Source organism: Sebastes fasciatus, chromosome 24 (genome assembly GCF_043250625.1).
Source record: "Sebastes fasciatus isolate fSebFas1 chromosome 24, fSebFas1.pri, whole genome shotgun sequence".
NCBI classification, from domain to species: domain Eukaryota; kingdom Metazoa; phylum Chordata; class Actinopteri; order Perciformes; family Sebastidae; genus Sebastes; species Sebastes fasciatus.
The window spans coordinates 15,727,321-15,741,468 of NC_133818.1; the positions used below are offsets into that span (position 1 = coordinate 15,727,321).

Genomic DNA, 14,148 nt, shown 5'->3' on the forward strand with positions numbered 1-14,148 from the left:
CAAATATTGTCCAGAAACCCTCACAGGTACTACATTTAACATAAAAGAATATGCTCAAATCATAACATGGCAAACTGCAGCCCAACAGGCAACAACAGCTGTCAGTGTGTCAGTGTGCTGACTTGACTATGACTTGCCCCAAACTGCATGTGATTATCATAAAGTGACAGACATTTACATTCACATATCTTGAGGTCAGAGGTCAAGGGACCCCTTTGAAAATGGCCATGCCAGTTTTTTCAAAATTTAGCGTAAGTTTGGAGCGTTATTTATCCTCCTTCATGACAAGATAGCATGACATGGCAATTCAATATTTTAATCGATTGACAGCCCTAAAAGTGAGATATCCCTGCTCTTTGAGAGTTCCTCTCCGAAGTCAGATCACTCTAAGAGGTGTACTTCTGCTGCCTCCTGCTGGACTGACATCATATCACCTTCCTGACCCAGATAAAGAAAAACACTTGAAAAAGTTGTCCTGTATATTGACACATTCATATAACATATTCTATGAATGTTCATCTCAAGTAGAAAAGGAGCATTTGGCCTGTTGAAGAATGGATGAAAACTTAAAGGTCCCATATTATGCTCATTTTCAGGTTTATACTTGTATTTAGTGTTTCTAATAGAACATGTTTACATGCTGTAATGTTAAAAAAAACTTTATTTTCCTCATACTGTCAGCCTGAATATACCTGTATTTACCCTCTGTCTGAAACGCTCCGTTTTAGCGCATTTTGACGGAATTGCAACAGAATTGCGTTGCTAGGCAACAGCTTGGGTCCATGTGTACTTCCTGTCAGCTGATGACATTCGCATACACTGCAACCAGGAATAAACAGGGACACATTTAGATCGTTTACGTTTAAAATTGTGTCAAGGGTGTAAATATTGTATATTCGTGACATCACGAATGTGCAGAAATCCTGACAGCTTGTTTCAAATGCAGAGTTTCTGAATACGGGGCTGTGTGTATTTCCCTGTGGACCTTTAAAGAAAAAACTGAACCCTGTCATTTCCTGCATACGTTTCCTGTGAGATATGTGGTTTAACAGCTGGGAGAGAAGATGTAGTGTTGGTTCACATCTGTGCCTGAGAAATAAGACATGTTAATGGACTTAAACTAAGAGACTTGCTCAAGTGCTATATTCACAGAGTATTTTACAATATCTTAACTTACTTTATGTGGTGCTTAAAGTTTCCAGCATTCTACTGAGACACATTTATGAAGCAATATGTTGTTGATCATTTGTGTGCACATTCTTCAATAACTCACACCAGTGTTTTGCTCATATGACACCCCCGCGTGTTACATAACACAGAATTAAAGACAGATCAGTGTGTATTTCCAAGAATAACCAGTTAAATTATCAGTTGAGAGGAATGCAAAAATGATTCCTACACCTAGGGCTGGTGCTCATGAGTGAAGTCTATATATATATGAAGGACTACATGCTGAGGCAATCAGGACTAAAAGTGTGGAAACTCGCAGAAGTCATAACTTATAGTGACGTCCTTTTCTTGTAACCTCAGCACAGGAAACACAGTAACAAGTACAATCTGACACCAGCAGGGTGCAGTATGGAATTATACACAGATCTAGGTGGGATGACACATTAGCAGTACTTGTTTAAAGATAGAAGACACTCCAATGATTAAAAAAAAGCGACAAAACAATTTTTTTGACAACATCTGCTGCCGCCATTTCGGACTGAAAATACAACATTTTTAATATTTTAGTGTTCAACACAGGATATTTCGGTAAAATATGACAGACCAACAGATCATTGTAGTATATGTGAATGAACATATACTACGAGTAATACGGCCTGCTGAGCTGAGCTTATGCTTCATGAGGGGGTTGCTCTCAAGTTGACACGGTCGTGTAATAACAGAGATCCCAGCAATAACAGTTACATAAACAACACGCCAGGCTCCTCATCACTGCCCACGCACAGAGATATTAATACGTTCTAATGAGACAACAGGAAAAGCCAGTATGTCATCTGCAGAGGCTTTAAAGCTGGGGTTGGCAACGTTGGAGAAAACCAACAAACTATCCAACTGAAAAAACTCTTTTCTAATTTAAGTAGCTAGCAGCGCTACCTCCAAAACACTGAGAGTCCATCCCTTCAGGCCTGCCTCCAAAGCCACTCCCCTAAAATTATCATTATGAATGTAAACAACGAACATGGTTATTATTAGTACTCACAGCTGATTCTGGTGACGCGCAATGAGTGCAAACAGGCAGCTACATAAGTAGACTGGCAGGTAGGCGCAATGAAATGACTGGACGGGCTTATTACAGCCACAGGTAATCAGATTTATTGATTCCTGTTGTAATGAGAATTTTAACAAATATAACAAAACATGTTTCTATAATAGGCTACCCTAGATTAATTAGAGTCTGAGCCTCACTCAGTCCATTTATTCTCCCTGTTGACTTCTCCGTGTCCATTAAACTCAAACATGTTTCCAATATTAAACACACAAACAATTACATCCAGTCGAGTAACTACGGCAGCGACAAGCTGTGGTCAGAAACTGTTTACCTTCCAGACGGAACGGCTGGCTGGACAAATATTGGTTCCTATTTTTAGACCTGAGCACTAAATGGTTCCTACATACAGTAATCTGTAATTATAAATCAAGTCAATTATGTCTGCAGTCGGTCTGCCTCACGAGTCATTTTGATACAAAAATGGATTTCTCCATATTCTCATATTAACGGTAAAAAGAGTTTGTAGATTATATGTAAATAAGAAACCCAAACACAGGTTTATATTGTGCTATTATTACATCAAATGACCTCAAAACCACTTCTTTTGATTAACCCCACCCACCAGTAAAATGATTTGGTCTCTATTCAAAGATAGCTAGGTCACTATCACCCACGAGAAGAGCCTTAAACGACCAGTGTTTAACAAGTAGGGAGATCTACTGGCAGAAATGGAATATAATATTAATAAGTCATTAAATTCTTCTCCATTATTAATGGTTACTTATTCATTAGATGACCAGAGAGAGAGAGAGAGAGAGAGAGAGAGGAGCGTCTAACCCCAGTCTACCCAAAATGCTCTATAAAGTCGTATTAACCCTCTGTCACCCGCGGGATGGCGGGCGACCCTGATCGACTTTACTGTCTTTCAGAGGCTCTGGCAGGTTCAGTTTTAAAGTGAAGGTATCATATGAAACTAGACAATCTAAAGAATCCATTGGCACCAACAATGTCATGCTAGCTTGTCGGGAAAGAGACTAAATATCGCTCCAAAGTTAGGCTTAATTTTGGCAAAGAAAAACTGCCATGGCCATTTTCAAAGGGGTCCCTTGACCTCTGACCTCAAGATATGTGAATGAAAACGGGTTCTATGGGTATATGGGTCAAAAACAAAAGAAATGATCATTGACTTCAGACACAAGACTGACAACAAAGCTAGTGTCATGCGCGTCGAAGATGTTCAGATTGTGGAGTCCTATAAATATCTTGGAACTGTGTTGGATTGTTAACTTAAGTTTCATATTAATACAGAGTCTATCGTCAAACGAGGTCAACAAAGAATCTATTTAATGAGGAAGCTGAACTCTTTTAATGTCAGCGAGAGGATCTTAACCAACTTTTATTGTTTATTGTTCTGACCTTTTTCTATTATTTGTTGGTTCGGTGGCTTAACCATTAAGGACAAAAACAGCCTGTATAGCATCGTTAAGGTTTGCTCCAAGATCACTGAAGTCCAACAAACTGACTCGTGTTCCCTCTGGGAGAACCAGGTGGTAAAGAAGGCTAGAAATATTATCAGCCAACCTCTTCATGTTCTGTCTCCTGAATTCTCATTGATGCCTTCAGGCCGCCCTTATCGGGCACCTGTGAGGAGAACTAACCGTTACTCCAACTCTTTTATTCCTTCCGCTATCAGGTTATTAAACTCAGACGGGAGTCATTTCATGTGAGACTTTTATTGACAGTTCCCTTACATGAGAATCATGTAACAATGTCTATTTATTATCTATTTGTTTCCTCTTATCTATTTTATTGCTATTTATTATATTTTATTAATTTATCTGCTGTCCTTCACCGACATCTGTTTGTCAGTTTTACTGATCTGTGATTGACATAACATTTTGGATGGGTGTCTGGATGTTGTCTGTGTGTGTTTGTGGGGTAAGCTGTGAATTGAATTGCCCTTCTTGGGATCAATAAAGTTGTCTGAATCTGAATCTGAATCTGAACAAACTAGAGACCTAGAGCATTCAGAGGATGGATGGATCAGACTAGAGACCTAGAGCATTCAGAGGAGGGATGGATCAAACTAGATAGATTGACAATAAGGGGGTTTCTGAGCAGTTTACACAACACAAGTGCTCGCCATCCGATCGCTGAAAAATGCAATTCTTGCAGAAATCTCAAAAAGTTTTTGATCCCAAATCACAGCCTGTCTTTTTCTCAAGATCTTGGTGTCTTAATGTGGTATTTTGGAGGGATTATTGATCATTTTTTTTATCAATTCTCCAGTGGCAAAAAATAAATTTAGCCCCAAATCTGTGTAACAAATGGCATCAACCCAAAAAATGCTGCAGCGACTTATGAGACATAACATAAAATCAATTTAATCCCCGTTATTAAATGAGTAGTTAATTATTCAAAAGATGACGAAAGAGAGAGAGAGAGGGAGAGAAAAGTGGGAGGGCTCAGGCTGATTTCCTGCAACATGTAGATGGAGGACGGACCGGAGCACCGCTCACCTTCCGCCGGCAACTTCTCACTCCCGCCTTCAGAGCTCGTCCGCTCCTGTTCTCCCAGTGAGCTGCCGGTGACCGAACACACCGAGACTCCTCCGCTACACAGACACTGCTCCGTTTATAACATCACTACCACACTATAACACTGTTTGATCGTTAAACAGAGACACCGCAGGGATGATGAGAGACTCCGTTCCTCCGATTGTGCAGCGGCCCGAGCTGCAGGACGTAGCCGAGGAGGAGGACGTGTTCGCCGGGGAGGGGAGCTTCGAGAGCCCGCTGGAGCCCCGGAGCCTTCAGGTGGGTGTGAGGGGGTGTTTAGCCTGCAAAACTGGGTCCTTCTACCTGCCTACAGCCAGCACAGCTACCTAGTCTGGTAGGCTACATCATCACACTGTAGTGAGAGTGGATCATGTGTTATCCAGGAGTTGTGTTGACTGTGTGGTTGGGTTTCAGATGAAGATTACAGATGAAAACTATGTGTTTGTGTTGCTTTTAGGTACCAGGAGAGGTGCAAGTGGAGGGGCCAGAGGAGGAAGAGGAGGATGAGGAGGATGATGTGGTGGAGGGCCAGCTGTCAATGTCCCAGATGGAGGTAGAGTTTGCTCAGCTGACCTTCAGGAAGCAGGTGTCCTACAGGTAGGAAACACTAAACACTAGCACACTTCCTGCTAACCTGTTTTACCTGAATGTTACACTGGAGCCCGGCCCTGACTAGTTGCTGACACTGTGTGTGTGTGTGTGTTTGTAAGAAACAGTTAAAGGTGCTATATCACATGTTTATGTGTGAATCCAAAGTGAAAATGTTAAGATCAGGTGTGTCCTGAGACCAGGTGTTGGACCTTGTTTCAGCCACCATAACTGTGCCTAACGTTAACATAATGGTGTGTTCACACCAAGAACGAAGCAAACTTTCAATGTCAATGCAAAGAGGCGAACGGATGCGAAATTCATGCCATTCGTGCCATTGAGAACTTCGCGTGACGCCGTGTCTACGAAAGTCAGTGTTGAGATTCTCCTTTTGTTGTCACTGACGTTGTTGAATCCGAAACGGATGAAAAAAATATCATCTGTGGTCACCCAGAGCTACTATAGTAGGCCTACATCATATTTATACAGAGACCAGACTGAACTCTATGCCTAGATGACTTGTATCTTGAGTGTCGATGGAGCAGCTGCATAGCCTGGCACTGATCCATCCAAACTCCATTCAGAAAACTAGCAATTTAAAAGTTGTTTGCTTGTCGCTAAGTTACAGCTGTTTATTTGATTCGATTTGACAGCCCTGGTGTGAATATTATAAGTGTGCCTATAGAGTGTGCAGGTTTTTATTCTACTGAAACACAGCAGTGATTTCACTGACTAGTGTCCGTCTGTTGTGTTCAGGGCATACTAATCATTCGGGTCACATGGTGTAGTCCTGAGCAGGGGTGGAAGTCACAAATTACATTTACTCTACTGAGAAGACGCTGCTGGTGTGAGGCACTCAGCTGACACCCATCACAGATTCTGCATGTGTACGTTCACTGCACAAAAAGTCGCTGTTCAGAGGAGAAGGTCAACTACTGCTTTGTCTGTATAGAAAATTATTTTTAACTGAACAGCTTTTTACTTTTATACCATTTTACTTTTGCTTGAGTAAAATGCCGTTAAAGTACTTTTACTTGAGAGTCTGGTCCTGAGCGTCAACAGCAACCCATAATGTGATCTGTTGCCAGGTTATTGTCAGTGACACTCTGAAAGGATTCAGGGAGCGTGTCGTGGTGATTTCCCCTCCATTACCAGAACAAATTTCCAAACTTAAATAGAAACTGAAGTGGAATCTTCTCCTGGCTCCGTAGTTGTGGATCCCAGCCAAATATTTTCAAGTCTACTAACCTCAACAGTTCATTTATCAGCAGCTTCTGTGATGGGAAGTCCGTTCGCCTGGCAGCCAGCGGAACGATATGATCCAAAATAGATTTTACCATCACTTTCACATTACAGCCAACTGTATTGTCAATATTAACGCAGTTGCTTTCCCCATGAATGAAACATTGGCCCCGTCTGTTGCCGCAGAAACTGTTGGCATGTGATAGTCTCTAATCTGATTGTAGTCTCTCCTCTGCCTTTAACAGCTGCCCTCTCGCTGACCCTGGCCTGAATGTTTTCTATCATTTCTTGTTGTCATAGACACACAAACCTACACAGGTCCATACACAGATGATGATGAATACGCAGACTGAATTATTTAGACTGTAACTTAACACCACGCTGTGTCAGCATTGTTTCATTGACGTCGCGACATCAAAGAACTAGCGTCGACGAAGGCTAACCTTTGAGTCGCATCACGTCTCCTTTGTCTTGACCAGAGAGTTGCATGTTACGCTAAATTTTGTCGAGGAAAAACTGTCATGGCCATTTTCACAGGGATCCCTTGACCTCTGACCTCAGGATATGTGAATGTAAATGGGTTCTATGGGTACCCACGAGTCTCCCCTTTACAGACATACCCACTTTATGATAATCACATGCAGTTTGGCGTAGAAAATGTAGTTTTTTGCATGCAGTATACATTTGTTGTTCTTGCCTATTTTAAAATTGTGTATTTCTGGTGTGTTCTTTATACTATGACTGATCATAAATCGCAATATATCACCTTGCTTACAGTATTGCAATATATCACAATACATTGAATCGTTAACCCAGTAATACACAGCCCTATATGACGGTGGATATACAAGCCGTTGTTATGATACGTACATGAAACAAAGCGGCGTCTGTCGACCTTTTTTCACACCACTCTCACTCACCACTTAGCTTCCTGTTGCTGTGAAAATATCTGTGTGTTGGAAAGATCAGATGAGATGAAGATGTGAAATGAGAAGAGCTTTCTGTGTGTGTCCTCTTGACTTTACTTGCTTTCCTCACTTCTTCCGTTTCTTTCCACCAACTCTCTCACCGAGTTCGATGTGAAAATATGCCGACTCTGCACATTGTGTATCTCTGTCTACTAGCTGAGCAGCGACATTATGCAAATGTATGTATATATTTATTATTGGAAATCAATTAACAACACAAAACAATGACAAATATTGTCCAGAACCCCTCACAGGTACTGCATTTAGCATAAAACAATATGCTCAAAGCATAACATGGCAAACTCAACAGCTGTCAGTGTGTCAGTGTGCTGACTTGACTATGACGTGCCCCAAACTGCATGTGATTATCATAAAGTGGGCATGTCTGTAAAGGGGAGACTCGTGGGTACTCATAGAACCCATTTACATTCACATATCTGGAGGTCAGAGGTCAAGGGACCCCTTTTGAAAATAGCCAGGACAGTTTTTCTGGCATCTTTGGAGCGTTATTTAACCTCCTTCTTGGCAAGCTAGTACGACATGGTTGGTACCAATGGGTTCCTTAGGTTCTGTAGTTTCATGAGTTGCCAGAATCTTCACTCACTAGCTTTAAAACTGAGCCGCTACAACCCAAAAATCTCAAGTTGCGTTAGAAATAATAAAGGTATTATAAAAACGGTTTACTGGCAGCAGTCTACAGTGAAACTATAAAAGCCCCACTTTTAATACCTGGGAAGTGTATTTATGAAAAGCCTGTCTGATATTGAATATGAACGCATGCCAAGCGCTGAACGTGATCGTACATGCGTACGGGTTTGGTCCTGCCCTACTTCAGATGTTTTCTGTTTTTCTTTTCAAATGGCACCGCTGGTGTTGGATTTCAGGTGTAATATATCAGAAAAGGACGGATGTTTTCCATCACTGGTGGTGGAGGTCAGATAGTAAGACACAGTGACGCTGTTCTCATTGGCCAGATGCCGGCATGGGGGCATAATCTCAACATAATTTAGTATAATCAGTAATCCAGATGGGATTGTGTGTGTGTGTTTGTGTGTGTGTTGGTGGTGGGGGTGGGGCAGGCTGGTACGGCTGTCAATTCCTGACTCACTAGAGGAGTTATGTAAGGATCAGTCTGTATCTGTGGCACTGCAACACTGTGTCAACTTCATCTTTTCTGGGAACAGACGAGGTAATAAATATTATTCATCATGAATGTTTTTTTCAAAGAAACATCAGCAGGGATTCCTACAAACCGTAAATCTGTCCCTCACACTGTACAACAGCTTTTTGAATCCATATCATGTAGTCTGATCATGACATGTCTCTATAATACAGAAATATGACTGACCAGCTTCACGTGACAAGGTGCTGTTTGCACAGAACGTAGTCAAGGTTACCGCTGCATCTGGTATTTGTAATCGCACACTGACAATAGAGCCTGCAGATGGGACACACATGGCGAGCCGTTTTAACATTTAATAGCTGAGCTTGACTATCCGGAATTTACATCAGCGATATCCACAATGGCATTTTGACTAGTCGTGATTAATTCCAGATATCTATAACGTCATTGTGACTACTCAAAACGACAGTTAGAGATATCTGTAATTCAGTTCTGACTATCCTAAATAAGTTACAGATATTTCAAACCTCATTATGACTAGTCAGAGTTGTTGTCATGACGTTGCTCATCAAGGCTTCCAGTTGGATATCGGCCAAACAAAGCATCTGAACAGTGTCAGCAGAAGCTTTTTCTAACTTGGATAGTTCGGTAACGTTGAAAAGATATTCACAGATTCAAACTGATCAATAACTCATAAGTTGTTAAAACACATACGACGAGCCTTTAGTCCTCCGAGCTGGACACATAACATCGGTCTCTATGTGCAGCCGGCTGTGAGACGACGAGTGGTCGGGGATCAGATAGTTAGAAAAGGACATGAAATAGAAAGAGCTCATCATCGAGGAATCTGTGGCCAACGAGAGCTTTGTTCGCTAGAGAGTTGTTGTAGAAATGTACGTGTTGTAGATTTATCGTCACACTTTATCGTCACACTTTATAAACCCATACGCAGTGCAGCGCCATAGTAGTCATTTCACCTAGTCAATACTCTAATTCTAGATATCTGTAATTACATTCAGACTAACTCCAGTTGGAGATATCTACAACGTCATTTTGTCATTAGTCAAAATTAAATTTTAGATATCTAAAAAGGACAATGTAGAAAATCATCAATTGAAGGGAATTAAAGATATCTTGAACTGGAATTCTGACTAGTCACTATTCAGTTGCGGATATCCGTAATTCACATGTCGGATACCTGCAACTGAGTTGTGGATATCTGTAATGAGAAACTGCGTACACATGAATGAATTGTACTAGTCAAAATGTAATTACGGACATCTAAAATTAGAGTTTTGCCCAAGCAAAATAGAATTAGGGACATCGTGAATTACAGTTATGACTAGGCAAAATGACGCTGCAGATATCTCTAATGAATATCCTGTCTGGCTATTAACCGTTAAAGCGTGCCATAAGCACAGACCTGCTGCCTTCAGACGCCTGTAAAGACTTCATACTCGTCGTGTTGTTGCAGCTGACAGATGATGATAAGAATCAGACATCAGGCCCTGTCTTCCTGGCCATAATACTGCTAATTGTGTTTATTCTGTATAATGAGATATGTCTTATGTTTGAAGGATGCATAGTGGAAATAAAACAGACAAGCCAAACAGGATTAGAAAGGGTTTGTGATGTCCGCTAATGCAGTCAGCCTTGACAGCACGCTTGCAGTGCGTTTCTGGCTTGTTAGTGACACAGGTCTGTGTAGCGTCATCACACTGAAAAAAATTACAAATCCTTGACCAAAATCCCCAGTTTGAATAAAGTGTATGAAATGAGTTTGTCTATTTTTATTAAATCAACTTTCTTTAATGAATAGAACTCGTCAGTTTCGTCAACATAGATGAGGTGATGACGTCATGTCGGATTCGCCAAGTGAATGCAGATATACATGCTATATATACATAATAAGATCTTTTTTGTTGTTGAAACGACTTGATTGACTTACTATAATAGTGATAGAGCCAAAATAGATTTTTGACCGCAGTGAAAATGTTGTTTTTTAAAAGCTAAACGCCAACAAATATGGATCGAAGCAGAATATTTCCTTAGATTTTGCAACAAAGTAGCAAAAAATATATATCTTTTTGTCGACTTTTGTATAAATTACCTAGTAAGTGTGTTATTATGATTTTAGTTATACAGCAAATGTAATTTTGACAACCTCAGAGCAGACAAATCCTTTGCCCAGACCCCAGGTTGGGAACCACTATACTAGGGTCTTGTGCTACCTGCAATGTTCTCCTGTACACCAGAAATAAGAGAATCTAATCAGCACATTCATGCTCCAAAAAGATGAACTGTTTTCATTTTGGCCACTGCATGAGCTTTTTTTTTTCTCTTGCACCATTATTAAAATCTCATCTTTGTAGCGTACACAAGCCATCTAATAACCCGAGGTTGTGTTCACACTGACAACAACACTGCATGAAAAAAAACCTCCCCATCTAACTGTAAAGTGAGGAATCGCTGTCACATATCCCGAGAACTGCTCATCCGATCTACTTCACACTTGGTGGGTGTGTTGCTGGGGACCCAAGGGGGTGCTTTTTCAAATTTGGTGCAATTTTGGAAACAAATTGCTAAAACGTTGAATAAACAAGCGAATGGCGCTCTGTTCAACAGCGGGGCTTCATGGCTCTACAGACTCTACAGACTCGTGTTCTGGAGTCAAGGAATACAAGAAGATAGCTTACAGGAACAGCGTCCCTCTGCCATTGCAACTCAAATTGTGTACATTTCTGCCATACTAACTTATTACCACTCATTAAATTTATGCTGTGCTTTATACCTACTGTGTATGTCAAAGCAAGCGACTTGGTTGTGTTTTTCCAGCCCAGTCGCACAGCTGTTTGTGAAATACTCACGAAATTGAATGTATTGATTTGTGTACCCAGACACGAATTTCACATGGTCACCACGTAATCCAATGTGATTGTGAACTGGGAAATATAAAGAGTGGCATGGATGGGTGGGTCAACCGGTGACCGGTGTTCATGTTCCAAGTCAAAATTGATTTATTTGCCAAGTAACTTCCGTGCTTAAGTTACGCCACTTCCGGAGTTATTTTAACCCAAACCGCAATCTTTTCCTAAACCTAACTAAGTAGTTTATGTCACGTAACTTCTGTACTTAAGTTACAGCACTTCTGGTGTTATTTTCCTAATGCTAAGTAGTTTTATTTTGAAAAGACTGGAGTGGAAATTGCTATGGGCGCCACGTGTTGCTGGACAATCGTAGGAAAACGCACGTTGTTGAAAGTCTTGCTGAGCATCACGGAAAAAAGGGAAATTTGTGTCTATGTAGACGAATCAAATAGATTAAATTTCATGACTATTGTGACTACTGTGTTGGTTTTTCCCCCGTGAGTAAGACTGTATTAGTGAGTACAATCATTTATTGATGCTTTATGGTGGTAAGTGATTGTACTCGTCTACACACTGTATTTCCCTGCTGTTAGACTTGTTGCCTACCTTGCCCAGTGGTGTTTTTCCCGTGAACCAGACTTTATTTCACTGGTGTTTCAAACCTTGAGTAGTCACGACTTGAGCGTGTGACGCAACCATGTCATAGCAGATGTATTGTTCAGGACCCGAGAACACGCAGTGTTGAGTGTGAAGTTGTTTGTGTGAGCAGTTCTCTAGAAAGCTGCAAGCAGCAACACCACAGGCTGAGCATTCGGCCCGTTCTGAACAGACACTAGTTAATTTCAATGAGCCCACTGTGTGAGCACAGACGGCGTGGGTCAACTTTTGTTGTAACATGAGCGAGGTACATTCATTCTACAGTTTGTATTGCAACCACTGATGATATAACTTGATAACACGAGTTATATAATTGTTGTTTTTTTGAGTGCAGTCTGGTAAAAGACAGATTGCCAATGCTGAGCACAATCGTGATAAACATAGAATGAACCATTTTATTCAGATAACCTCATGGTCTGTCCTCTAGTGCAGGGGTTCCATAAGTCTTCCCGTTCCGGTTTCCTCCCACTCCCATGGATGGATGTGGGTCGTAATGACCTTTTTAGTCTCTTTGTCCGTGTTTGCTATCTCTGCTGTCTGTGGTAGTTTCAGCCTCAGGCAAGACACTGATTATCATACCGATGATCATGATTGACAAGTGGTGATGCATTAACTTGACCAGCTGAGGGAGTGGGAGGGGAAGAACAATGCAACTCTTTGCCTCAAGCCAGAAAAGTTGCGTAATAGAGCGACGACAGTACACCAGATGGAAGCAAACGCAGATGGCAGAGATAAAGAGCAAAAAGGACAGACGGGAACCCTCCAATCCAAAACGTCCCCCAACTCCTTCTGTTCGCAGGACTCTATGTAGTTCTCAGTATGCGTGTTGTTTGTCTTTACTTGTGAATGAAGATGCCGCGGCTCACTCGGTCTACCGCTCCATGAAGGTGACCACTGCTTGTGAAAACTCACACTTTCTAGCCTTATCCCTAGAATAACACTTGTTAGATGCTGTCTCATAAGTTGTTGCAGCAATTCTTGGGTTGATACCATTTGTTACACAGATTTGGTGCTACATTTAATAATTTTTTACCACTGGAGAATTGATAAAAATGATTAATAATCCCTCCAAAATACCATATTAAGACACCAAGACCTTGAGGAACACCATAGAAAAAGCCATGCTGTGATTTGGGATCAAAAACCTTTGACATTTCGTGATTTCTGCGAGAATTGCATTTTTCGGCGAGCACTTGTGTTGTGTAAACAGCTCAGAAACCCCCTTATTGTCAATCTAGCTAGGAAAGCCATCCATCCTCTGAATGCTCTAGGTCTCTAGTTTGTAGCTGTAAAGTTTCACGAGGCTGTGATTATCTACAGGTCCCCACAGGTTATGCAATTCCAAGACTGTTTAGGGACCCCAGTATGCAGAAAAATTCCAATGCACCGTTTTAGAATAGGCAAAAATAACCCATTTGTACTGCATTCAAAAACTGCATGGTTTTTGCCAAAAACCGCATGTGATTCTCATAAAGTGGGCATGTCTGCATGGGCAGACAGAGAACGCATTTTCATTCACATATCTTGAGGTCAGAGGTCAAGGGACTTCTTTGAAAATGGCCATGCCAGGTTTTCCTCCCCAAAATTTAGCCTAACTCCTCGCCCACAAGCTACTATGACATGGTTGGTACCAATGGATTCCTGAGGTTTTACTAGTTTCATATGATATATATGATGTAGCTTGACTCTAAAACACTAAAACTGAACCTGTTACAGCCTCTGAAAAACAGTAAAGTCGGTCCGGATCGCGGGTCTCAGAGGGGAGATTATTGTACCCAATAGTGTCCACAAATCCTCACATTTCCTGTCAGGTCACTGTTGAGGGTTTGTGTGATTTTGAGATCTATGCATATGGAACTGTAGTAGTAACACAGAACACGGCTGTGCTGTGAACAGTGCCCTGATGACCTGCTTTGAGTAGGCGACA

The 14,148-nt window shown here is 41.3% G+C and overlaps 1 protein-coding gene across 4 annotated transcripts in view; it reads left to right on the forward strand.

Annotated features, from left to right (window-relative positions):
• The window catches only part of hsf2bp (heat shock transcription factor 2 binding protein), a 47,068-nt gene that overhangs the window by 11,168 nt on the left and 21,752 nt on the right, over positions 1-14,148 (forward strand). For all 4 annotated transcript variants that reach the window (XM_074627029.1, XM_074627028.1, XM_074627026.1 and 1 more), the window contains exons 10-11: positions 4,899-5,034; positions 5,234-5,373. In XM_074627029.1, the coding sequence (XP_074483130.1) occupies positions 4,899-5,034; positions 5,234-5,283 (186 nt within the window). In that variant the 3' untranslated portion in view covers positions 5,284-5,373. The remainder of the gene's footprint in view (positions 1-4,898; positions 5,035-5,233; positions 5,374-14,148) is intronic.